The 27,306-nt window shown below is 36.3% G+C and overlaps 1 protein-coding gene and 1 long non-coding RNA gene across 3 annotated transcripts; one reads left to right on the top strand and one right to left on the bottom strand.

The window, feature by feature from the left end:
* Positions 1-908: 908 nt before the first annotated feature.
* On the bottom strand, positions 909-25,403 carry LOC136790894 (uncharacterized). The gene is made up of 3 exons (XR_010831746.1): positions 24,428-25,403; positions 6,220-6,260; positions 909-1,784 (listed from the first exon to the last, which is right to left on the bottom strand). It is a non-coding gene; the product is annotated as an uncharacterized lncRNA (long non-coding RNA).
* On the top strand, positions 8,368-16,513 carry GAL (galanin and GMAP prepropeptide). Of its 2 annotated transcripts, XM_013195293.3 has the most exons (7): positions 8,368-9,467; positions 9,630-9,710; positions 10,389-10,443; positions 11,516-11,587; positions 12,012-12,098; positions 15,262-15,339; positions 16,234-16,513. In XM_013195293.3, exons 2-7 carry the CDS (start codon positions 9,630-9,632, stop codon positions 16,284-16,286), a joined length of 426 nt encoding a protein of 141 aa, XP_013050747.1. In that variant the 5' UTR covers positions 8,368-9,467; the 3' UTR covers positions 16,287-16,513. The 2 variants fall into 2 exon arrangements, with proteins under 2 accessions (XP_013050747.1, XP_013050755.1); XM_013195301.3 differs by lacking the exon at positions 11,516-11,587 and having other exon boundaries at positions 9,181-9,467.
* Positions 25,404-27,306: the final 1,903 nt, after the last annotated feature.

The following is a 27,306-nucleotide window of genomic DNA, read 5'->3' as shown; positions in this document are numbered from 1 at the left end:
TATATAAGTATTATATAATTCTGAAAGTTATTAATACTGAAGATTTTGCAAGTAGATTAGGAAAAAAAAGTCATTAGTAATTGCACTGTATGTGATAGGAATAGTTTTCAACCATAGATGGGGAAATATGCATATTTAAGTGTTATCATTCTGGATTTTAAAAATGTAGGCCTTGGAAACGTATGCACACTTGTAACATGCACCTATTATAAGTTTTAAGGAATGAATGAAATAAGAATTAATTTCTATTTCTTGTGTGCCACTGGGGCATATAATCATTGGTTTAATAACTTGGCTGATAATGCTGAAAGGTTTACTGAATATTCACTGTATATTTGACAGGATTGGTAAGACTTCATTGCTCTTTGCACATGACAATAGCAACTACCCTTCTCAGAATACCAAAAGGGGCTACTTTCATTAAAAAAAAAATCCCTTAAAATAACTTGAGTCTGTTTCTGTTGATTTTTTACTTGGTAAGAATTTCTCGTGCCGAAGCAAGGATTGATTGATTAAGCAAACAATATTTTTCAGAAGAAAATATTTATAGCTAAGAACATAGGAAATATTTTTGTCTTGCACAGTTGGCTAGATTAGTGTCGTAAGCACAAAAAAATTGTAAATATGCTATATTAAAGAGAAGGTGATATGTACTGCAGTGAGAAAGAGTTTAGAAAAGAGATTAGGGAAGAGTTGCAAACATAATTATCTTCCTGTTTATTATATTGTTATTAGAGGCCTAAGCTATACCTGCTGCAATTTTATAAGTAATGATGTATACATATAAGTACAATAGCAAACTAAAATAAATAAATAAATAAATAAATAAATTTTAGATTCTAAGAGGCTAAAGCGTGTTACTGAGCTGCACACAAAGCAGTGAGACTTCTGGTAAAATATAGCCAGCTTCCATAATAGCACATAGTGCCTTGGTCTTTTTTCTTTTTACTTTGTATTACACTGGGAATAAACTCTTCAAAATTCTGTTCAATTAAATACACAGATCTTATTCTGCAGATAAGTGTCTATTTTTCAACTTGTAATGATTAGGTATAAGGCATAATGCTGAACATGATGACAGACAGTTCTGTGAAATTCTGAATGATAGTTTGGAATAAATTTTGATCCAGTATCACTAATTCAAAATACAGTTGCTGTTTTCACTAAAGGGCTCCTAATTTATAGTGATATATAATCATGGTTGTTAGAAAGTGAAGGGATAAGGATAATTGCTAATGTTCATATGTCATAAGCCAAAGTGCTCCAGAGTTAAATCAAAGGACTTGTCTTCTTATGGTCCAGATTCAGGTTCCAACTAAGGCAAAAAATAAAAATTAAAATTTAAAAAAAAATAGACTACTGCTGACTGTCTTTGCAATGTCTTGATTATGCAAACCTTTTTTTTTTTTTTGAGATTTATCTGAAAAGACCTCTGAAAAGAGGAGTTTAATGGAGGCTGTATATTGTGTTTCATACAAACTCTGTGTCATGAAAAATACTAGCAGCAATTTAACTTTCCTCTGTGCTGCACAATGACGGGCTGAAAGGGAACAGACACAAGTTGCAACACGGAAAATTCCAATTAGATAAAAAGGAAAAAAATAATCATTATCTTGAGGACAGTCAAACACTGGAGCAGGGTTCCACAGAGGTGGGGTAATTTCTGCCTTTGGAGATATTCAGAACTTGGCTGGTTAAGTCTCTGAAGAGCTAGATCTAGTTAGGCATGCTGCCACTAGGAGGCTGAACTAGATGACTTCGAGAGGTTTTTTGCAATTTCATGACTGTATCAGCCCATGAAAATAAAAAGAAAATCAGTTATTTGGTAAGCATTAAGTTAATTTAACCTGGTTTGATACAAATTATACCTTATGGTTTGTGGCATGCTTCATTTCTAGCATTTTCCAAAATCGTGGGAGGGGCAGGGAGGGAAGAGTAGACAGCAGAATAACACTATAAGCTTTATTTCTTCAGGAAAACAGAATAAAAAGAGTGGAAATAACATGAGACAAGGACAGAGAGAATATGAAAATGAGGGATGATCCTACAGCAAAGCAGAAGAATGACAAAGCAAGTATTAAGGGACATAAGAAAATATTATAAGAAGTGAAGGAAGCTAAGTGGTAAAAATGATGAATGCACTGGGAGAGTACAGAAGGATTAAATGTGAAATCAATCACAACAGTAAAAATCTAGATTATGTCATAGCATAAATAGGTCTGCAATTCTAAGAAATGCACTGTGCACAGGTTTTGTTGACACAGATAGAGACATATAGGTGGAATGGAGAGATCATCTATTTGAAATGCTACTCTTCTGGAGTATTAAGCGTACCTCCATTATTCCTGACACATTCACTGAACGTGTTCTCTACTGAAGCCTCCACAAAAATCCTCTACTATTAGATTTCTCATAACAATTGTTTTCTAATCATATAGTTACCATGTCTTTCCTAATAACTAACCACAACATTTTTCTTACAGGTTAATCCAGTCCTACCTTCTTCTAACCCATTAGGCGGGTTTAATAACTGAACGCTTTTTTTTTGTTTGTTTTTTAAAGAGTGTCATCATGGCTGCAATTATTTGATATTAGTTTAGGTTCCTACAGCTGATTATGTCTAATCTTCCAGAACAGCCAATGAAAAGTTAGCCACAAGAGTAACTGGAACAACATGTAGATGGCTATATCAGTTTAAGTGGAGTCACTCTTGACCATTCTGATTCCCTCTACACCGACTATCATAGGAGCTTGATTACCTGAGTCATATGTAAGCTCCTACAGCTAAGCAGCTGAATCCCATCCTATCTGTCCCTTACTTCTTTATTCTCAAGCCTTTTCTGTGGGGGAAGTGATTATCTCCACCCCTTAAATACATCCTTTTCTGTAATATAATAAATCAGGGGTGAGGGGGCACTGCTAAATAAATGAAGTGAGTTTGAAGGGAATTATCCCTCCTGTGTGCATGTGCACAACAGCCACAGAAAATTGTGTCCTCCCTCTACCCGTATTTACTTCAGTCTTTCCAGGGCATTTTAACAGATTTTCTACACCTTAATAACTTTTGATAATGGATTTAGCTTGCCCCAAACTTTCAGCCTTCTCTTATTGTCTCCAAATGCAAATAGCCTGAGAGCTTGTGTTGTCTCAATATTGGTCTAAATCAAGAGCATGGGCTCCCTCTGTAGCCACTGGAAAGAATAAGCATTATTTGTGCCTATAAAGGGCAAAAAACAAACAAACAAAACAAACAAAAAACCCCACAACTTACCTAAACAGAAAGTAAACAGCTTTTTCTTTGTATTTAATTAATAAACATTCATTTTACAGTGGAAATACATGCCACTGCACAGGCAACTTATTTAACCTATCTTGTGCATGATACCATTGACATTTTTATTCTGCAAAGACCCAGAAAAGGTCAGGTGCAACACAGACATACAGACATTTCTCCCCCTTATTCCACTGAAAATTTGTAAATGTTTTATTAAAAGGTTTTCAAATTTAGGAAAAAAAAAAAAAAAAAAAAAGACCAGTATGTCCACCTTATATATGTATTGGTAGATGCTAGAATCTTGGAAGCTGTTAAGCACTTGTGATCCCACTGAGAATTAGAAATGTTGTGAGTGGTCAGTGTACATCAGGATCTCAGCATAAATCCTATCATATAACAGGAGTTCTGCCTCCACATGCATTACAGGTGTGAACAATGATAATTTTAAAGCAATTTTCAGCTTTTCATGACCTCATTTGAACCATTTATCTTAACAGGTCATAAAATTCTTGATTTCTCTCGGAGATTAAATTCTACACTTGAAAGCTGGACTACTGAGAACTGTTTTAAGCCTGGTATCAAATTAGTTTGGTTTTGGAGTGGTTTGATTTGATTTGCTTTTTTGAAAATTTTCTGGAGGCTTGGGGAGAACAACTTTTACCTCATATTTACTCCTAGCGTATTCTTACCACCAGGGCATGAGGTGAAAAAACTTCCAGGTGAGAAAAGAAGTTGTTTTCCTATTTCTTTTTTCATTGAGAAGAAGTGGGAGAACTGCCTGTTCAGCTGTCACTTTGTCTTCCTTGTAAGAGATCAAGTGTGCTCAAGACTTTCCACAATAAGAAACACGAATTTTTCCCTAACCTATTTTTGAACTACACAGCGATTCTGTAAGATGGAATAGCTTATTTCTTATCAAAGCAGAAAAAGACTAATTCTGTGCATTTACAGCAGGATAATGAAGGCTATGCAATATCATCCTGCAGAAACTCCAACTGAGTTAAGATGAATCTGTTTTCAGATAAGGAACTAATATGATTTGTAACATAGGCAACATTTTTTATAAGCCGTGAATCTTCAGATTGTTTAACATTAAAATGCATGTAATATATAAATGAATTATTTCACGTGCTATAAAACAAACAGATCAGAGAGATCATGTTTGCTTCTGAGGGAGGGAGTGTCTCTGAAGCCATCCCCCACCATGGATGGTCCTGTAAAGAAAACTCGTGGAGTAGTGGCTCTTCCAGAATTTCAGTGAGGCTTCTGCATATAGGTACTTTGCCCAAAAAGCAACGGTCTGTGGATGCACAAGACTAGAAAATGCAGTAGGATGTGCAACCTATATTGATCCGCTACAATGAGAACAGGAAACCCCGGCAAATGGTATTTCTTAGAATATTTCAAATTCTCAGGGCTTTTCTCAGATTAAAAGAAAAACTCTCATCAAGAGAGCTTCTATTTTAGTCTGACTTCTTTAGGATATGAAGCTTATGCAGCAGTACGGGCTGGCAACCTGTCCTTCATAGGTTTGAAACTGTTGGCTTATTTTTATCAAATCTGACATATTTTATTTTCCTGAAAGTTTTATGAAAGACTAATTAAGACTCTTTGTTATCATTTTTCACAATATTTTTGGTGTGTATAGCAATTCATTGTTAGAATATTTCTCCAAAACTTCTATTGTTTTTTTTTCTATACACAATCAGCCTAAGATCAATGTGCTTCTTGAACCAAAAGACATTTTAAAAGATATACTATGATCACAATTTTGTTGTAATGATATATGCAGTGCGAATAATAGCACTAGCAGCACACTGATTGATATAATAATAGGAAATTATTAGTTGATACAAGGGTAATTCAGAACAGAAAATAGCCCTTCATTCAGAAAGTATCTATAATATTTAGTTCTATTTGACACTGAGTTGCAGGTGGTAAAATGGGCAAAAGATTCACTCAGTGAAAATTGTCTACATTTTGCAGGAATTACAAAATGGGAAAATGGGAGGAAAACAATAGTAAAGGCTTTGGAAGGATGAAGAAAATGACCCTTCAATTATTATTACTTTTTTTCTTTTTCTTTAAAAAATAATAAAAAATAATAAAAAGCCACCATGTTCTCAGCTCTACATCCATTAAAGAAGAAAGTTCTATATACATGAAAAAGGAAAATAATCAAGAGGTTTCTCAAAGACTTAAAGAGCAAACTACTTTAGTAATAATACAGTTGTGTATTGAAGTTCTATGTGATTTTCAGATAAATGCGGTGTCATGTTCAACTTGCCTCTTCTTAGGTTAACAACGAACAACTAGAATGCAAATATCAGAGCGTGGGGTAATAGTGTTAGAAAAACTCCAAAGAACTTTGCAGCTCTGTGGCACTGTCTTTGTTAGCCACTGAGCTATCACTAAATCTTTAGATCAGTGGAACAGTTCACAGCCTTCTTGGCAGCCAGAAATTCTCATTGTGCTTGGATACTCAGAGTTGCCAGTGTCCATAGTCTACTGGAAAGAAATTTCTGCCTTTCCCACTCAGAATTAGATTTAGCCACAGAAAGCCTTGCACTCGTGACCTCCATGCTCATTTATGGAAAAATTCTGTGTTCGGGGTTAAAATGATGATCTTAAAAATCTACAATTGTTTCCAGTGCAGAAAACAGTAACACAAGTTGTTGGTGGCAACCCATGTTAGCGCTCCCCTGGTAAATATTGAACCAGATGCAAAGCTAGATATCTCCAAAGCTCTACAAAGAATCAATTCTAGTTACCTGGATGATGACCTCCCTCTAATAAAGCATTTTCTTCCTGTAACGTTGATGTTTCACTGGCATTACTCCAGCATAGGGGAGACAATTTTATCTTGTAAGTTACCTCACAGTTACCTCACAAGTCTAGAATTCATTTCCATTGCTCATATAATATTAGAGATTTTGTATATGTACCTGAAGATGGCCTTAAACAGTGTGGTCACACTTGATGTTACCTGGAAAGTAAAAAAAAAAAAAAAAAAGCCTCAATCTTTTTTTCATGAGACTGGAAATTCATGAATGCTTTCACTATTTTATTTACTGTACACAAACATGACTATACAACTTCAATACAGAAATAGTAGAGACACTTTTTCCTGGTTCATTTATTATTTCTTACTAAGCTCTACAGTGAAGGGAGCTACTGCATCTCCAGACCCCTCCAAAACATACCGTAAATCCACTTTCATTCAATGCTTTTTTTTTTTTCCAGAACATTTTATAAAACAGTCATTCTTTATTGTTTATGGATTTTGACAATTAAAAATAAAATAGGTCATACTACTCACAAATTGCATCAAAGAGAAATTCTCACCATTAAGCTCATAGTACAGTCCTTAGGATTTATCTTAGGATTTACCACTTGTTCTCAAAATGAAATCTTCAGTGCAGTAAACATGTATATATGTTTTATATATATATATATTTTTTTTTTCCCCAAGCCCAATATTTCTACACTTTTTTTTTTTAATTTATATAATCATCTCCTCAAATATTTAAAGGTTTTTACTCTGGCTGAAAACCATATTTTCCCCTGTGTTTTCATTTAATTATTATGAAATGCATTTACAATTATAGAACAGAACACATGTTCTTGTGTGAGACAGCCAACGGTGTTCCAGTCTCTCAAGTGTCTCTCAAGTATTGATTTAGACATATTAGAAAGAGTTTTATAATCAATGCTTATTGTTCAATTGACTTCAGTAAATTTTAGGTGAATTTCATTGTGATCTTGATGGTGGCCTTCTGGTAAGAACTGGGCATAATCTAACAGCTACTGCAAAATACATTAAGTGTTTTCCAATTAAACAAAAAACAAATAAATCAATGGAAGAATTAGCATGTTGAAGAGCCACCTCAACAGGAAAATAAGCTATGTAGTTAAGCACATAGCCATTTTTCAAGCTAAGCTGGAAAAGGCAGACTTCAGACTAAATTCTAATTCTTCTCTCTGAGCAGTGATGTTAAAATTCCTAAGGAAGAAAAAAAAAATAGCATTCTTGATAAGGAAAATGGAGAGAATGAGATCATCAATTGTAGAAATGACTGATAAAATTATTTAATTGACACTAACCTAAAGATAGATTTACACAAAAAGTATGATGGACAAATGATGGATTAACCATTTTAGTACACAAAGACGCTTCCTTTTTTTATCTGACTCTAATGAAGATGAAGTGGTAATTTTCCCCTTTAATTTGACAAGAAAATGCAAGAATTGTGGTGCAAAATTGGAATAAAATATACAGGTTAAAATACATTGTTTTAAATACTTTTTACAGGAACTTTAAGAATAAATTGAAGTCAATGAAAACAGAATGAATACATTTTTATAATACTGCTTGAATGCAATTTTTGACCTCACTTGATATAATTTCTGTGATTATGCTCAAATAACACACACACACACACAAAAAGAACAACAACATTTTCTGTCACAGTGAAGCTTCAAGTTTCAAAGAAGACTGCAGGGGATTTAACAGCTGAAAGCTACGAAATTTCATCCAGAAATGCATCTTTCATAAGGTACAGAACCACACTTTGCAAAAATTACCTTGCTGTTTTCCAGTTCTGTCTAGTCAGAATGGCAAAGGTAATGCAGTGCCTGACAGAACATCATCAAGAATGATGCAAAATATCAAAGCAAGCTGCTTGCTTCCCATTTAAGTACATTAGCATTTAAGGATCATATAAAATAAACTTTATTCAAGCAGATATAAATCTTAAATTCAGTGATGTAGCTAGATTATTACAGCCCTAAGGCTCCTGACAAAAGAAAGTGGAAAACAGAACTACAAGACACAGTTTACACTTCTAGCCTGGCTTACAAACTTGCTACTTGAAATAAAACTACTATTTGCTTCAAAACCAGTGAAAGGGAGGAATATTGCACTGTCCAGTAGCTGCTTTTACTCCACATCCATGTTCACACACACACTGTATAAAAGTTTGCAAAGCATCTTAAGCAGCTTCAGAAAAAGGAGCTGGAAGTATTATTTACTCTATGCAACATCTCTTATATGTTTTTCATACTAAAAGAGGGATTTGGGGGACTTGTACTAAGTTCATCTGCTGCAGAAAAAGTACGGTTCAGCAGGGAATAAAGGGAACCAATACTGGATCCCGTGCCTTGTAATTCAATTTTGCACGTCCCCATGCTGGCTGTAACCACAGCTAAGCTAAGCAAACTGGTGAAAATTTACTGCTTGTAATTAACACGTTAGGGTTAGTCTAATAATTGGTGAGAGCTTCATTTCTACCCTTTCACATAAGACCTTAAGGAAAACAAAACAAAACAAAAAGAAAGATATTTCAGAATCAAAACATTGCTGGCTTACAGCCTAGGCAACGAACAAACAAACAAGGCAGGTTTCTAAAGGACTCCTGCGTCTCCGAGCACTTGGAAGCTGCAGGGCAGCACAATAACGGAGTTTGTCTTCAAGCTCATTTCGCTGTGATGCTAGAGAAAAGGGCATATGAGTCAAAGGGATTTTAAGGGACTGCAGGGAGCTCGAGGGAGAGCAAGTGGAAAAGGTGAGCATGGCATTCCTAAATGCAATGCCCAAGCACCATGAATCTTGTTAGCGGGCATCCCATGTAGACTTTTGTTTTTAGCTCTGAGCCTTTCTGACAAGTGAGCTGTATTTTGTTATATTTCCTTAGTCCCCACCAGCACCCGAGGCCTTGCGAAGCTGCAGCGGGGGGAGGCCAGGCTGCCCAGAGCAGAGCTCCTCTCCCAGCTCCCCAGCCTACCCAAGGCTGTCGTAATCAGAGGTAATTGCCAGGACCGTTATCTCCCTGCAGCCCGCGTCGTGCTTCCAAATGCCTCTAATTGAATTGCTATCATTTTTTACCCTTCCTAATGCAGTGGTTTGGCGAGGTAAAATGACCCAGGGGAGGCGGAGGGGGGCGGTGGGCGGCTCTTGCCTCCCCTCCCAAGAGAGTGGCCCTCCACTGCGGCGGCTCCGCAGCCCATAAAGAGCGGAGGGGACGTGGGGACGGGTGTGCAGAGCCTTGCCGTGCCGTGCCGTGCCCTCAGAGCCGTGCCAGCTTTCTGGGGCCATGCACTGAGGGCCCCCCCGGACCACCACGTCCACCCCGTCGTTGCCCGCCAGCACCCAGTGAAGCGCTGCGAGCAAGAGGCCGTCGCGCCCCGGCTCAAGGTACTGCCCTTCCCACCCCTCGCCCTTTTCCCCCCCAGGGGGATTTGGGGTGCCAGACTCTTTGCAACCATCCTGTCCCTCCCAAAGGATGCTCGGCTCTGCTCCCACCAGCAGCTGGGGTGGGTAACTCGGAGCACTCACCCCGGTACGGTTTCCTTACAGATGCAGAGGTGCGCTAGTTTCCTCTTTCTGTCTTTCATCCTCTGCGCCGCCCTGTCAGAAACATTTGGACTGGTTTTATCTGTAAGTACTTATTTCCCACTCTGGGTCCTTTCCATTGGGCAGCATCCGTGCCTCAGCTGACAAATGACAGAAATCCCAGCAGTTATTTACCCTGTATTTAGGTGTAGGGGTAAGACAAGATGCAGGGCTCGAATATTTTGGGCAGTAAATGGGCTTTTAATTTGGAATACTAGGCTTTTGAATTATATCTCCCATGTAACTAAAAGAAAAAAGAAGGTCTAGTTGACAGAGCGAAATTCAGTGGATATCCCCGTCTGACTCAGAAAAGGTAGTGTGCACCTTGTAAAGCTCTCATGTAAATCCAAACAATTAAATGGAAATATTGCTGTCTGCTAAGATGATTATCTAATTTAATAATATAAACTTGGAGTATAAAGTCAAAATTGCTCCTTCCAAAGTGTGATTTGCAGTTTCATTCATATGGTGTGAAGTTTTTTGCTGTACGTGGATGCTAACAGCAAATCTACTGACTAGATGGGAAGGGGGCAGAAGTGCAACAATAGTATTTGCTTTGACATTATTATATATTATTTTTTTTTTTAACTTTTTTTTTTCTTATTTCAAACCTTCAGAAGACCACTTCTATTAAGAGAAAATCCATTTGGGTGCTGCTTGCTTCTTGTCTTCAGAAAGTACTGTGTAGTTCATGCACTAACCTACTTGCCTTTTTTCTTCAAGGCAAAAGAAAAAAGGGGCTGGACTTTGAACAGTGCTGGTTACCTACTTGGGCCACGTAAGTCAAGCACTCTTTCTTGCATTATTTCAAAATTCATCTTTTTTTCTTGTAAAAACAGTTTACTGTAGTATGCTACTCACTTTTCTGATGACTACATTAAACCTGCAAAAACTGGATACTTGTTTAGTTATTTATTACATGCCTATTATAGAACTGAGTTGCCTTAGACAATAAATGTTCTTCTCTAAAGAATAATCATGCTGTGAGACTTTATATCCAGGTACACATTTGGTCACTTTTTGTGCTACTGACCTGGAATTTCCATATTGCAAATAGCTTTTATGTGGCCTCTCCCCCCCACACACCTTTTTCTTTTTTTAGGGAGTGTGTGTGTGTCTGTGGTTGTCTTCTTCCTTCTCTTTTTGCTCTCTTTTTTTTTGGTGTGTTTGTCTTTTTTTTTTTTTTATGCACGGAAATGTTATGATGTCAAAAGAAGACTGACAAAATGTGAAATTCTGGCACCACTCATTTCAGATTTCACTTAAAATCTATTTGAAAATGCCTTTACTACTGGGCTTTATGATACTACTATTTTAAAAAAGGAATGAAAAAAATGTAAATTAAAATGACATAAAAATGTGAAGTATTGACAAATAGTTCACCATGTGAAAAATATTTAATGTTCATGGTGTTTAAAATACAGGAACACATATTGGTTTACAAAGATGAAGAATCATTAGATTAAAGAAGAATGGTAGATTATATATGTGTGTGTGTGTATATATATATGACTCAATACACATAGATTTTAAGGGAAATGGAAATAAAGTGCTAAGCTGTCTCATATCTGTCCATCATTTTTTCTTTATGTAGTATGTCTCATTACTGATGTTTGTTTACTGTCAGTCTCAGATACATGACAAATACTACAGATATTTACTGTGACTCCCCATTTATGGACCACTAGCCTTAAGTATACATAAAAGCAGATTAATGCATCTTAAATGTATTAACTAGTTTTGTAAATTTATGTCCCAAAGCAGATCTAAACAAATTGGCTAGAATCGAAATGTGCTTTTCAAGTGTCATTTATCTAAGACTGGGTAATAGGAGTCATCCTTTGTTGCAGGTCGTATTGATCAGCTTTTACTGATAAAGGAAATGCCCATGGCAAGGGGGAGAGAAGATGCACCAGGGGCATGTAAGATAGTTTACATGAATAATCTTCAAAAACTATCTGCAGTTTATTCTTAAGCAAACTCATTGGCAGCACTTTCTAACAACTGGAAAAATGGTAGCAAAAACAACCTTCCAAATTACATATGAATGTACAATCTTGCATTTTATTTACAACTTCCACTTAATTCAATAATAACTTTGACAAGTATGTAGTACAGGACTTGGTATAGTAGTACAGGACTGGTTAAATGATATAAATCATAAGCACAAATTCAGAAGAAAGGCTATTTTATTTAGTGACACATTGATTGTTTTGTTGTTGTTTTGTATATGTATCCATCAAAAGTGTTCGTTGTGTCTTTTCTTTGAATCCATGAAAGGCAAGCAACATGACAAAGGTTGTTTTCAAGCCAATTAACTCCTCTGATTTTTAATTTATTTGTCAGATGCAGTAGATAACCACAGATCTTTTAATGACAAACATGGTTTCACTGGTAAACGTGAAATACAGCCTGATGAGGATATAAAAGCAGGTAATGAAATTCTGAATGCCAGTATTGTTGATTTGACTTTAGTTTTTTATGTAGTAATTACTTACTGTCATTGAGTTAACTTACTACCTAGATACAAGGTTACTCTTGCACTCTACCAAAAATCCCACTGAAGACATGTAAGGAATAAAATTTAAATTTTGGCCTTTCACACTTAAACAACTTGATGCCTCAGGACAAGTACCATAATCATATTTACTTAAAAGTAATACTATTTATTATACTTTAATCCTATTTTAATTTCTGTATATTCAAATCAGTATTTCAGACACTCAAGAGTTCCCTTTCTTCAGCAAATAAGCGAAAGCATAAAGATTTTTTTTCAGTAGGGAAACCTATATATATATAGTTTATATAAAAAATATATAAATATGCATAAATATATATAAATTTTTATTCTGATATTACAGAGTTGAAACCAGACATCAGCACTGTATGGTGCTATTTATGTTAGAAGATTCTTCACCAGTTCAAACAAACAAAAAACTCTCCATGTCTCACAATATTTCCTATATTTGAACAACCTTGATTATTTTCTTTGAAAGATTGGGAACGTGGTCCAAAAACTAAGTCAAGTCAACGTATTTTTTTGAGGTTTCGTGTATGAGAATTTAGCAAATGGGAATCAATAGGATGCAGCCTGGATTTCTGTTAGGTTGTCTAGACTCATCATCCAAATCTGGTCCTCTAAAACACATGCCTCAACCCTCTTTCTGACCAATGAAGAGAAGATGACACCTATTTCAAGGATAAGATCTAGGAATTTCTAGAAAAACCTGTTTCTTTCACCTGATGAGAAACTAAATCTGCAGCAGGCATCTAAAATGAGATAGAATGAATCTCATCTTTAGACTGTCAAAAAGCAACGTTTCTCACTCCAATCACAGAAAATGGTACTTACTTGTGTACTGTTACATTCATCACCCCACAAATGGAGGAAGATAAAGTCTCAGCCCCAGAGATCATACAGTTTATTTTAAATCCACCCAACACAACACTAGTGTACCTAACAGTAAATAAGTTCATACATAATGGAAATGTGCTTCATTATAATTTCATGGAAATAATTACTCTGTAAATAGAAGAGTCGCATTAACATATACATGAGTTTTTGCATTTTCAGAATAAGTGCTGTTTTGGTTCTGGTATGTAGTCATATAACAACAAAACTAAAACTATTTCCTCAAACATAGGTATTAAGGTAGTATTTTGCTAGTCATAAACAAAGTGAGAGGAAGACAGCATTTGTAATCTAACAGTACAACTCACACGGCAACACATTGCCATTTGCAGATAAAGTGCCAGCTCTTTTACAAAAGTATAATCTTTAGGAATTATGGAACTCTTCTGCTGGTACTGCTGCATATCCACATTTAAAAGTAAAACCAACCAAACTAGTCTGAATAGGACATATATATTAAACAACTGCTTCTACTATGAAACTCATTTTAGATGCTATTCTCTCATCAAAAGTTTCCTTTGAAGCTGAAATTTCTGATGGAATTCCTATCCAAAGGAGATATTAATATAAAATTGGTTAAGGAAGTAGAGCTCCTATTGTAAACGAAGTTGAAATGACCTTTACAAAAGTGCCTTAAAACAGCGATCTACTTCTTACAGTGTTCCTGTAGAAGAATTCATTGCAAAGAACCGCTCTGTTTCCTTGAAGGAACACTGCAAAATTCACTAGCTCTCAAGATAACCTAGAACTTGTAAGCTATGTTAGTTGCATTACACAAGATCAAAATAAAATAAAATAATCTGTGAACATAATCAGGAAAATTTTTAAATTTCAAGAGCATAACTCTTTCGCTGCTGGAGTCCAAAAGTAATTAGCTATACTGAATTAAGGACCCATATACTTATAGGAATATGTGTGTATAATATTCTCAAATACCTAAAAAATATTTATGCAATAATTATCATATTATGAATAAAATATGGATCAATTAACTACAAGTGTAATGATATTAATCGTAACAAAAATCCGTAACAAATGAGATCAGAATAAAAATTAAATTAAGAAACTTCAAATGAAAACACTAATATTATTAATATATGAATTAGCATGTTTGTGTCCGTTCAAAGACTAGAAGATAAGACATCTAGACACGAACTTCCACACCAATTCATGAATGCTGACTCTCTGTATACCAGAAACCTTTATATCCCTTACGATTCCTCTTAAATATTTTTAATTTGGGATACACAGCTCAGTCTGATCCGTGCATCACTACAGACCTGCATCATCTCTTCTGTCACAGAACTCCCACAACAGTTATGTGCTGCAAAGTCAGTCTTTCAGACTATATTCTGAGATGAAACATGTCCTCTGTGATAACATCAAGAGACGGTATTTTCACCAGTGTAATAATGGACTGTGAGTCAGATTCTGGTAGCCATCTCTTTTACATCCACAGAACTAAAATCCTCAGCAAAATTACCTGCTGTTCGTTCTCCAGTATCGAACAAGCTTCCACCTTGCTGATAAAAAGCAAGCTGTCTCCATTTTATTTTATTTATAGACACAGCAAAAGTATTACTCATTTTCCCTGAGTATAATAATGAGCTTCCAGGGAGCTTGATAATTTGGGCCATTTAAGAAGTATCAAAAGGCACAAGATTAAAGGGGAGTATATTGCACTTGATATATATGCAAAAGCACACATTTCTGAGCCTTAGGCCTAGTTCCTGTGACTACACATCACTTCTATAACACATGAGCAGCCTAATGGGAACAAAGTCAGACTACATAAAGAACTTTTATCTGTTTGGTAAAGCTGATGAATTTGCTAAATTTACCTTTCCCTTCCTTCTCAGGCTAGCAGACACAAAAGAGAACAGAGGATATCTCTCTTCTGCAATTGTACTCGTATGGTCTTAAGGATCATGACAATTAAGGTGTCAAAGTAGCTCCTATACAGCAGTGGCATAAAAAATTGGACAATTTTTGATTCTGAGAATTGTAGCTTTTTACCTCAAAGTTGCTTTGCTTTTCCACAAAATAAGGCTTTCCATTCAAGGTTTTTTTATTTTATTTTTTTCCAGATAACTTTTTCAGGGTACTTATAAACTTAGCCACAACATAAAATGAATAGATCTTTACACCATGTTAACATTAAGTAACAATCAACTTGTTTTCTAGGAAATCTTGGAAGACCACTGGCTGACGAAAACATTGTGCGCACAGTAATTGAATTTTTGACTTACTTGCATCTTAAAGGTTAGTGAACACTTTTTAAATCTGACTATACCTATCAGAATCACTGAAGATCCTGCTTCTGTTGGCCTTTCTGGTTTGAAATTTACTGAGATAGGACCAGTCATGCGTGTACAAGCCTGCTACAGATTTGCCTTTGGACAGCATTTCTGGGAGTAAGGGTGGAAGGAGATGAGCTGTCAATTCCACTTTAATGCATTTAGGAATATGCCTGACTTTAAGAGCAAAGGCTGTCCTGTCAAACTGCAGGTCAATGAATATCCAGCACAACAGGGTCCTAATACTATTTGATTACTCTGGGTACTGTGACAAAAATAACTGTTGCTACCAAAATGTTATGGACACGGCATATAGAATAGCTTAAAGCAAACTAAACACATTCTGATTACATGGGAGTTATAAAAACAAACAAACAAACAAAAAAACAAAACACAATTTGATAACAAATTAAGTAAAGCCTGAGTTTGCAACCAAGAGCAGTTGGTTGAAATTCAGAAACGCTTCTTACCAATAAAAGAAAAACATCTCCCTTTATGCATGTATTCTACAATAAAGTCACATCATAAAATTGGATGCTAGCAAACAGCTCAAAATGCTGCCAGTAAAACTATGTGGAGCCACAAAATTACAAAATTGTGACTCTGTCACTCTATCCCTGCAGTTTCTTAAAAAAAAAAAAAAGGAAAAAAGTGAAATTATAGCAGGAAGAGGTTCTTAACATTTAGAAGAAAAAATGTTTATAATTTAAATCATCAAAAGTTCAAGGATTTGCATCTTACAGTCTTGCAGCTAGAAGAAAAATATAAAAATGTATACTGCTGAAATTGGATTTTATGATTTATTTTCCAAGATTAATACACATACTTCATGTTCTTTTTTTTTTTTTCTTTTCTGAAGAGGTGGGAGCACTTGACAATCTACCTTCACCAGAGGAAACAAACCAGTCTTGAAGAAGAATACATTTTTATTTTGTTGTAGTGTAAATTCAGATTGAATTCTAAACAAAAGATCCAAAAGACCAGAAGATGAGAAGTATTGTTTGCATTAATCTGAAAAATGGTAAATGACGTTTTGCCTCTTGGATTTTCTTTTCTCTCCTGTAATGTTATGGTGTAAAATTTTGCCTTGGTGAAATTTTTCTGTAGGTAAATGATAAAATAAAAATAAACAGCAACTACATTGTTTCATTTCCCTTTAAAGTGCATTTTAAAACTAAACATAAAACAGCAAACCATATATCAGCTATAAGCCCCAGGTTAAATTGTAGGATTATGCTACACCTATAATCATAAAAAATACTGTAAAAAAAAAAGACAACAAATGCTACGTATTGAGCTTTTTAGCTAACTGAGACACAGGAGAAAAATTTCAGCTTCATACTGTAGCCATTATAAAGTCTCATAGACCTATTTATACTTCGACACTTCATGGTAAACATTCTTACTCTTCATATGTTCATAGACATGAATGTTCATCTGGTATTTCATATTATTCACCTGTAATACATCAGCCCATGGACTGACGCTTACTTTTACAAATGTAACTGCTCTGCACAGGTAATGGGTTTACACAAACTATATGTACAGGCTTCCTATTCCTATGCCATCAAGAATACTGGATCTGTATTCTTTTATGAAGAGACTCTACTGTCTACTCCAAGATCAAAAAATATTTCATGAGGTGTTTTAGTTTGAGTTCAGCAAAGAGCTTCAAGACATGCTTGACTCCTTCTTAGGAGTTTTGATGTAGCAAGACCAGTATGCTAGTCCAATGAAGGATGAATGTCATAGCAGAAATTAAGAAATGTTTTAGAGTATAAAGAATCTTATAAGGGTTCTTCACATTCAGATGACTTTGACACTCTGCTTAGCACAAGGAAATACTGTCCTCTCAAAACATCATTTTCTAGAGTGCACAGACAGAAATTTTACAGAATTATTGCATAATCTGTTTTTCACTTTTACCGTAGCAGAATACATTCTAGATGCCAAGCCATTAGTGGCTAATTTGAAACCACAAGGCTCTCTCACCTTCTCAACCCATCTGTACTGTTCTTATGGTAGTCACTCAGCCTCTGATCTAATGTCTGATGTACAGTTTCCAAAGCATACTTTTTTTTTTTTCCCCATCAGATTCAGTAGGCTTCTGGGTGAGTCTTTCAGATACTGCTTTACTGCTTTTTTTTTTTTTTGCTTTTTTTTTTGAAAGGGTAACAAAAAGCGTACATTGAAATTGCCTCTAGTTCTACATTATTTCTAAAATTTATGGGTTTCCAAAACATAAAAAAAAAACCTTAGTGAAATGTAACTTCTGTACATTAACATCATCCAGTAATTTCAAACTCATTTTCACTAGTAATACCCACATTTCCAGTCAGAAACCTGAACCGTAACTCACTAAAATCAAGAAGAATTCTTTCCATTGACTTCCATGGACTTTGGTTCTGAAATGCCAAGAACCACTAGTTATTTGCAGCAAAGGCAACAATCCATCTTTATGTGGAAAAGCAGCCGAACCTATCATCAATTAAAAAGAACGTAATTTATGCAATAAAAATTCTTTTATTTTGAAATAGCAAAAGAAATGAGTTTAAAATTAGAAGATATTACTTAAATTAGCGTACTGCCAAGCTCATTAAAATTGGAATGGTCTTGTTGGAATGTTCATTTGAAATTCTGAAATTTGAGATTATTTGAAAAACTGAAAAAATCTCGTTGGATCGAGTTCCTTGGAAGATTTCCAGAAGTGTCTAGGCAGGGAGGCCCACAAGTACTTACTCATTACACTGAATTGTTATATACATCTATTATTAAAAAATAAATAAATAAATCATTTAATTGCCTAAAGCAATCAACATACTTTTACTTAAATATTACCACATTCAAACACCTATTGGTAATAATATTCCAAAATACAGAGAGAGGTAAAATTTTAATGTTTCTTTGCTCTCCATAACACCATAACCTTTGCAAATACAAAGGGTCAAAAAAAAAAATAACAGTCATTCTTTGTGGTCAGTTTCAGTAAGTCTTATTTCATTAATGTTCTTATTTTATTTAAAGCATGTCTTATACCTCCACATCTCAGAACTAAATTGTGCAAATAGTTAGAAAGACATCTCCATAAATCTGCTGCTCAAACAAACACCTGATAAAAAAATGGCCTTTAAACATTTGAAAGCCATTAGTTTCATCAGAGCAAAAGCAAAAAGATTCCACAGGCTTCAGAAGAAAATAAAAATCCTAACCATTTTGTCTACATTTCATTTATTTGCTCATTTCCATATATCATATCTCACTTCTGTGTACACAGGATTAGATCAACCACGTCTGCACAAAGTCAAAAGCCAAAGTCTAGAAAATGAGTAAAACTTTGCTGTAATGTTTGCCAATGCTATGAAATTATTTGGCATACAAATTTAATACTGAAAATGAAGAGAAGGCTTGCATCATGCTGAATTACTGGACAATAAAAAGGAAGATGAAATTAAATGCTGATGCAAGCAAAGGAATATACACAGAGAAACAACTCTAATTTTACATACGCATAATAACGGTCTAAATTATCTCCAGCAAAATAGCTTAGACTCATTGTACATGGTCCTGTAAAATATCATTTTAAACTTCAGCAGCAGTCAGAAAGGCAAATGGAATGTTAGGAATCACGATGAAAGTAGACAAAACAACCCAGAAAACATCATTTTACCACTGTTCCCAACTTTGACACCAGTTGCATTTCTGGTCACTTCATTGCAAAAAACAAACGGTACTGTAGAAACGGAAAAGCTAGAGAGAAATATCATGAATATGCTCAGCAGCAGGGAGCAATTTTTATAAAGAGAGAGACTAAATAGGCTGTGACACTTTAGCTAAAGAGACTAGTAGGGTGAGAAATGATAGAGTCATGGTAAAGGTACCTAGTGAATTCATTCCGTCTTGTAATCCAGGAATTAAAATTACCTAATTAAATGATCAGACAACGTTTTATAAACCCCACCCCGAAAAAAGAAGTCCTTTCCTATACACCTCATAGTGAAATTGTGGTACTGGCAGGCATTGTGGAGGCCATAGGTTCGCGAAGGAAACAGCTACATTCAGAAGAAAAATGCTTCAAAAGCTATTTGTCCAAATGAAACCTCCAGCTCAAAAAGTCTACCTGAATTGGTTCTTGGAACACATTATTGACATGTGTGTGCACAGACCTATTATACAACCCTTAGAGCCTGACCCATGATTCAGGGGTTAATTAAGCAGAGATTCTTCATCCGCACAGCATCTGATGTTAGTTTACAAAAGAAACCTAGAAATTCCACATTTTTGGGGGGCTAACAGTTACACAGAAAGGATTACTACAGTTAACCCAAAAGGCGTAGTTTTAATATAGTACTGCACCTGTCAGATAGTCTCAGTGACATTTGTTTAAATGCAAAGCACTTTGGTGTAGAAGAGGGTATTTCCGGATGGCACAGCTGACACAGAACAGCCTATTCAGATTAGGAAGCCATTAAGCAGCTGACAGGATACATGCATTTTCCCACCTGTCTACTAATGCAAAGGTCAGACTGCAAAATTAGCATACAAAAATTAGATGGGGACTCAGAATACTGACGAAGTTGGAGGAAGCTTGATACTGGGATTGACGTAACTCTGCTCTCAAGTTTAGTGTTGTAATAGTTGAAAATAAACTACTGCCCTTTTTCATACGACTAGTGCACTAACTTCCTAAGGTAATGGAGAACCTCAGCGTGAGTTAGTTCACAAAGGATTCTAACAATTTCTTAGCTCCTCATTTGCCTTTCGAACAAGACAAGGAGATAACGATATGAGACAGTACATGAAGTAACACATTAATAACTCACAGGAAAAGCTACAAAACTATTCTTATATGATTTCAGAGTACATGAGACAAAAAAGAAACAAGTTAGAAATGGATGCCAGGAAACAGTTTGCAATTTATCGAGGATATAAATTACCTCAGGAGATTTCTAAAGCAGACATAATGTTTAAAAGAAAGCTTAGAACTAAGTTTTATTAACAGAACAAATAAACTTTTACCCATTAATGAAGTTCATAAAAAAATTACAACTCTTTTACTGTCCCTATTTTGTGTCCTATCATTTATTTTTACATAAAAAGAAATAATAATGCTGATACTTAATTTTGCAAGGACTGAGTATGGACTGGGTATGGATAATGCGTAATTGGACCAAACATAGAGAACTGCAACTCACAGGTCGATCGACTACTCAGACTCAGTAACTGGGTATACAAATGTCAGTTGCTCAGATGCGATACTTAGGGCTCAATGTTTAATATCTCAGAGCAGAGGTCATTTGTCACTGTGTGCAGGACTCAGCTTGCAGACCTTACCAACTGAGCTTTAAAAAGCCAAGATTGAGTTACAGATTAGAATTATTTTATCTCCTTGCTTGTAAAGCACCGCAGTATTCCAAACTAGTTAATTTTCAGAGCAGTTGAGATTCAACTCATGTATTTTTCACCACCTGTGGTATTCCTACTTGAATTGATCTCTACAGATTTTCCACTGATTAAGTACATATAAATCATACAGCCTTTCTGAGTGCTAGGAGACATGAGTCTCATATAGAATGCCTGTCTGAGAGGAAATTATAAAATACATTATATCTCAAATCAGGATAAAAAGGTATCATTTCTTTTGTTTTTTTTTTTTTTCTTTTTGCCTTTGTTATATTTTCCCACATATACATTGAGTATTTATCACTTATAAACACTGAAATAACTAGTTCAAAATGGATTGCTTCAATCTTAAAGGTAGTATTTCAGATTTAAAAGTGAAACTTTGGTCCTTTAAGTCAATATAAGTTCCTATGCCACGTCTGTAGAACAAATATTCATTCCTTGCTATTTATTCTGATTTCAGAATTATGTCCTGCTTTCCTAAGCTCCTTCTGCAGTTTCAGAGGGAAGTCTTATTCCCGTTGAATTCCTGTTCTAAAAAATATTATATTCAGGAATCGTTTCTTTTCAGTGGATTTCATACCAGCTGATTTCTGCAGCTACTAAAACCCTACACAATGTAGACTCCAAAACTTTTCATGAGAACTGTATACACACTTTAAGCACTGTAAGTGCTTTAAGCACACTTTTAAGCACTTTAAGTGATTGAGGGCAGCTCTGCTAAGTGAAGATCTGAATCACCTTCTGCTCTCAGCTAGCTAAAAGGGTAAGTCCAGGCTCTGAATTCAGAGTACCTTTTAAATTAGGTATTTTTGCTAGCTTCTTCAAATTAAGCAGGATGAACCCAGGTCCAAACACTTAGAAAATCAGCAGAAGCAGACAGAAAAAAAAATCAGTTTTTTCAAAGCTAAGCATTACATTTTTGTATTACTATTCTAAGCACACTTTTGCAAATTGTGCCTGCTTGGCTTTTACGCTGGTTACCTATTTAGTTAATGTTTAAAAATGCATTTCTACAAAGTCAACATAGTAGTGCCAATCTGACCTACTGAAATTTAGCATAGCAATACTGGCGACTTTGAAGTAGGTTTATTTATACCAGTTAAGATCTGACCCATCTAGTGGAGCAATTTTATAAATAAAATCTCATTTTGTAAATTTCATATCTTATACTAGATACAATTTCAGAAGTAAAACCTATAGTAATCCTTACTCAGTAAACAGTTCTTCTACATCCTGTCTTCTGCAACGTAGATTGTTCATTAAATCGTTGTCATTTTGTGCCTTCAGAACCATCTGATTCAAACCATTAAAGAAGTGATACCATAGCTGTGTATTATTTAGAAATGTCCTCATACCCATAAAATCCTAAATAATTTTATATAGTTCAGACTAGATGACTTTTTTCCCCCAAAATATTTACATTTTCTTTGCCTTTTTGGTACCATTTTCATTTAAATTTCTTTTTTCAGTGCACATTATAGACTACTTTCTCTCTCATCATTGCTCTCAAACACTTATTTCCAAAACTAAGTTCGATTAAACATAAAAATTTAGTTGTATTAACCATTATTTTAGTATCCTTCTCACCACTCTACCTACCTACAGGCATAACGCACACCGATTACCAGTGAGTCATATTTGTGACAGCATTGACAAGCCAAATATTCTTGGCTTAAGGGAACCAGATTTAACACATTTTTCCTTTTATGATTAGTAGTAACTATTATGTATAGGCATTATTCTTTTCCTCAGATACATAGAAAGGCTGTTTTTCTCTGTGGAAAAAAAAATATATATATCCTTTTTGACATCTTACCTTTTGTAAACTCAGAATGGCATCACATCTGCAGACAGACTTGAAATACTTTTTTTTCAGAAAAATCAAAACCATATAGGATTCACAGAATCAAAGAATCACAGAATGCTTAAGGTTTCAACTGAAGGTTGGAAGAGACCTCTGGAGTCACCTGGTCCAATATCCCTGCTCAAGCAGGGCTACCCAGAGCAGGTTGCACAGGACCACATCCAGGTGGCTTTTGGAGATTTCCAACACGGAGACCTCACAGCCTGTGCAGTGCTGCCAGGGGTTGATACACCGTATATGTAAATCTTTCATCTTTCGCTAGTATCATGGCACTTTGCTTCTAAACTCCCTCGTGCCACCTCCCTGCAAAATCACAGAGGGAGCACACCATATTTTCCTGGGAACATTTTCTGTTCAATATGCTAGCTCCGAGGCAGTGTTAATAAATAGGGTTCTAAGTCAGCCATGAATTCCTCACATATCCCAATAGCATTTGCAGCTCACAGGGCTTTAAAAGCTTTGATGACTGCATCATCAGTTTGGAAACATTATTTGAAAAAGAGCTTGGTAGCTCAGTGCTGCTGAGCTAAAAGGCCAAAGTCTGGACTGGTACAAACTGAAACAATTTACTGATTTCTGGGAAACAACATGGATTTATACCAGAAAAGCCAGCCCAAAAAGGTAATATAAGAGCAGAGGTGAGTTAAAACAACTGTTAAACAGGATGCTTCATGTTGCTACCTAAATCATTTTTTTTTTGTTTTGTTTTGTTTTCTGAACAGAGGCATGCCACCATAGTTGAAATTTTAAGACACTCTCTCCTGCCAGGATTTTGGGAACCAACAACAGCAGATGGCCATACCTGTGGTTTCTGGATAGTTCTTTCAACAGCAGAGCCACATATAAGCTTTAGACTGCAGTGATTTTTATTTTTATTTTTTTTCTGACCTTGGTGCTGACTGTTGTTGTTGTTGTTGTTGTTGTTGTTGTTTTTTTTAAGTGAGCCAAAGAGAAATCTTGAAGAGACATGCTGGTGTTAGAAAGAGAAGAGATATTGTGCCTCTACTACAGTTGTGTCATGAGATGATCTCTATGGCTTTAATGAAGAAGATGGTCTCTGGTAATTCTCTCTCCTTGCTTTGGTAGCTGTAGCCTTAGTTATTTATTCAAGGAAAAAGAAGAATTCTATGGAAAAATTCTAGATAAAACTTCTATAATTCAGTTCTTGCATGACAAGAGTTTACTTCTATCTTCATATCCTTTCCTGACATAAATATAAATAAACAAAACAAAACAAACAAACCATGTTATTTGACAAAAGTCAAATAACCAACAGGGAACATCAGGAATTCCTCAGAGAATGACTTATTTTTTCTGCTTGCAAGTGTAATAATCCCTCAACTCATAATATTCTTGGACAGGACAGCTACTTGTAAACCATATCTGAAGAGTTCTTGCTTTTAAAGTTTCCAGAATTAAAGGTTCCACAATCCCTACAAGAAACTAGTCAGTGAGCGCTTCACTGTCCTTCACTATCAGAAAGCATTTTCTGATATAGAACTAGAATTTCCTTCTGCCTTTTCTACTTAGCACTTTTCTTTTTTTGATTGACAATGGCGCATTGGGTTTACATGGCAAGGTTTTGGTAGCAGGGGGCTTGCAGGGGTGGCCTCTGTGAGGAGAATCCAGCAGCTGCCCCATGTTAGTTACGGGCCAGTTCCAGCCGGCTCCAAAGGGACCCGCCACTGCCCAGAGCTGAGCCAAGAAGCCATGTTGGTTATGTTGGTTGTACCTCTGTGAGAGCAGATTTAATAAATGAAAAAACAAACAAGCAAACTTAACTAACCTGTAGCTGGGAGAGAGGAGTGAGACCCAGCCCTGTAGTCCCCAGGGTCAGTGCGGCAGGAGGGCAGGAGGTGCTCCAGACACGCAGCAGCAGTTCCCCTGCGGCCTGTGGAGAGGCCCCTGGTGGAGCAGGCTGTCCCCCTGCAGCCCATGGGTCCCACACGGAGCAGATCTCCACGCTGCAGCCCGTGGAGGAGCCCCCGGTGGAGCAGGTGGATGCGGCCTGGAGGAGGCTGCGGCCCATGGAGAGCCCCCGCAGGAGCAGGCCCCGGGCCGGAGCTGCAGCCCGTGGAGAGGAGCCCACGCAGGAGCAGGGGCAGAGTGACCGTGAAGGAGCGGTGGAGACGAAGTGTCAGGGACTGACCACAGCCCCCATTGCCCTGTGCCACTCAGGGGGAGAACATAGAAGAGGGTAGATAGGGAGAATTTTTTTTTTTTTTTTTTTTAGTTTCTCATTGCTCTAGCTTGTTAGTGATAGGTAATAAATTTCTTTAATCTCCCTATGCTGAGTCTGTTTTGCCTGTGACAATAATTGTTGAGTGATCTCCCTGTTCTTACCTCAACTCTTGAACCTTTTCCGTTATTATGTTTTCTCCCCCTTTTCCTTTGAGGATAGGGAGTGAGAGAGCAGTTGTGGTGGAGCTCAGCTGCCCAGCTGAGTAAAACCACCACAGATGGACACAGGAATAATTTTTCCCTTTGCTATTGCAGGCTTTATAATTCAAGTTACTGTGTCCTCTCTCACAAGGCTCTGCTGGATTCTGTTCTTAAAGCCAAATAACCACAACTTGCTGAAATTTGAAGGAAACATGGTAAGGGTTCCCAGAAGAAAAGGTTCAAGCATTTGCAGGGTCAAGGGTTATAGTTTTTTGTTGTTTTTTTTTTTTTTTCCTCCTTTAAGGAAGCAATTTGTAAAATGTGTTAGGGTTGGTTTTTCTTAACGTCTTAGCACCCTAACGTTTGTGTGTTCTGGTGAAAACAAAGAACATCTATAAAGCAGATACGGCTGCCAGTTTAGGAGAAGACGTTGCAATCAATACGAAGTCCTGTTCGTCTGAGTGTGATAGCAAATAGCCACAAGGTGGTAATGTTGCTCTACTTGAGCAAACCCATGCATTAGATTTTAAACAATACAAATGTTTCATTTACTTAGAATTGTAATTACAAACACCAGTAGAGTATTTACAAACTAGGAAGTGAAAACAACCAATAAAGCATTGCATGTTTACTATTAGAGAGAAATACAGTGGCTAAATGTCATATCTACTGCAAATTGTCAAAATTTTGTCTCTGTATCAGAATGACAAAAATTAAAGATATCAGTGGAATAAAGGCGGGTAATAAAAAACACAAAAATCTTGTACAGTGGTTGTCTGGATGCTTTACTTATGTTTCAGTGAGAAGTAATAAAAAAAAACACTCATAAGTCAGGCCTTTTAAACTTGACCAAATGAAGTTGAATGACTGCATCAATTATCTGTGATAATTAAATGATTGTATCGTGATTAATTTTTCACTTATCTTCTAGCTGTCCAATTCATGGTTACTAAGTGCTCCTCACACATTCCTTACCACAGGGATCAAACTCAAAAACCATCTGCTATTCATGTGAGTGCCTGTGCCACATCTAAGCAGCCAAATCCCCAGGAGCTGTTGGGGAGGTACTTTCTGGTCCCTGGCATTCTGAGGGGATCCTGACCTCCTGTTACACTAAAATTTTGTCAGCATTGTGCAATGAAATGCTGTACAGAGACATCTACACCTCACAAGCCAATTGGGCCTGCTTCTCAGACCAAGGATTTCAGCATGGTCCTGCAGTATGCTAAAGAGGAATAAGCAGAATTAGCGCTGTCCCCAGAAATCAGTGCTGTACACAGATGAATGCAGAATCCAAATGTGCAGAGCTGCCTGCTTTCTATTCCTCACTATGGCCATACATACTCATGATAGTCTACCTGGAAAAGATTAACAGCTCTTCAAGGATCATTCTGACAGAGATTAAAAGAGCTGTGGGTGCCCCCTCAGCTCTTTCTTTACATAAGCAGCATAGGCAAATGCCACATCTTTCTTCTGTGCAGTGAATACATTTCATATTCTGTTGCATTATTAGTGTTATTAGAGTGCTTATTGTCCTGAATGGTCATCACAATACAGATCTTCTGAAATAGCTAGTTCACAGAAACCAATTTAGAAAGTTACATCTTAATTTGTCATAATTCATCTGATACTCCTTTTGTATTTACCGTGGAGAGATAATCAAAATCCAGTCAATCCAGCATTAAGAGTATCAAAAGAGGACTGAGCTGAAGTAGGCAGAAAAGGATTAATGAGTGGGTACAGGGGAAAAGCCTGCCAATTCTCTTTAACAATTAGGCTAGCATTAGTGTGTGAGGTGGATGTGAATGGGATTAAATTATTAATAAAAGATCAAAGCTACAACTGATATTACATTATCAGCGCTTGTTTGAGCAAATTGTTAGAGATTGCTTCAGTTTGCTTAGGAAAAGATGGGAAAGAAAAAAAGGAGATTTCGGACTGTCTGTAACAAGAGTTCATCTGTCTGCTCCTGAAACTCGGCAGGAGGTGAGTGGAAAACTTTTTTAAAGCAAGCACAGGAAGAGAAAGGGAGTTGTGATATAGTAGGATGTTAAAAAAAACTATTGGTCAAGGACAGTGGAATTTCTGCAGTACCTCACTGAAGCATTTAAAAGATTGAACACTATAGTATTGAGGCCTATACCTGATAATCATGGCAAAACACATGACAATCCATCAGACAGCTAGACAGCATGGAGATTGACTTCAATTTCAAAAGGGGAAAAAAATAATAGCAGGTGGAGCAGGTGGTTCAGGTTGATACAGCTCGAGAGGGACAGTTAG

This window comes from Anser cygnoides, chromosome 5 (genome assembly GCF_040182565.1).
Source record: "Anser cygnoides isolate HZ-2024a breed goose chromosome 5, Taihu_goose_T2T_genome, whole genome shotgun sequence".
Lineage (NCBI taxonomy): Eukaryota > Metazoa > Chordata > Aves > Anseriformes > Anatidae > Anser > Anser cygnoides.
This window is presented reverse-complemented; position numbering and strand designations above follow the sequence as displayed.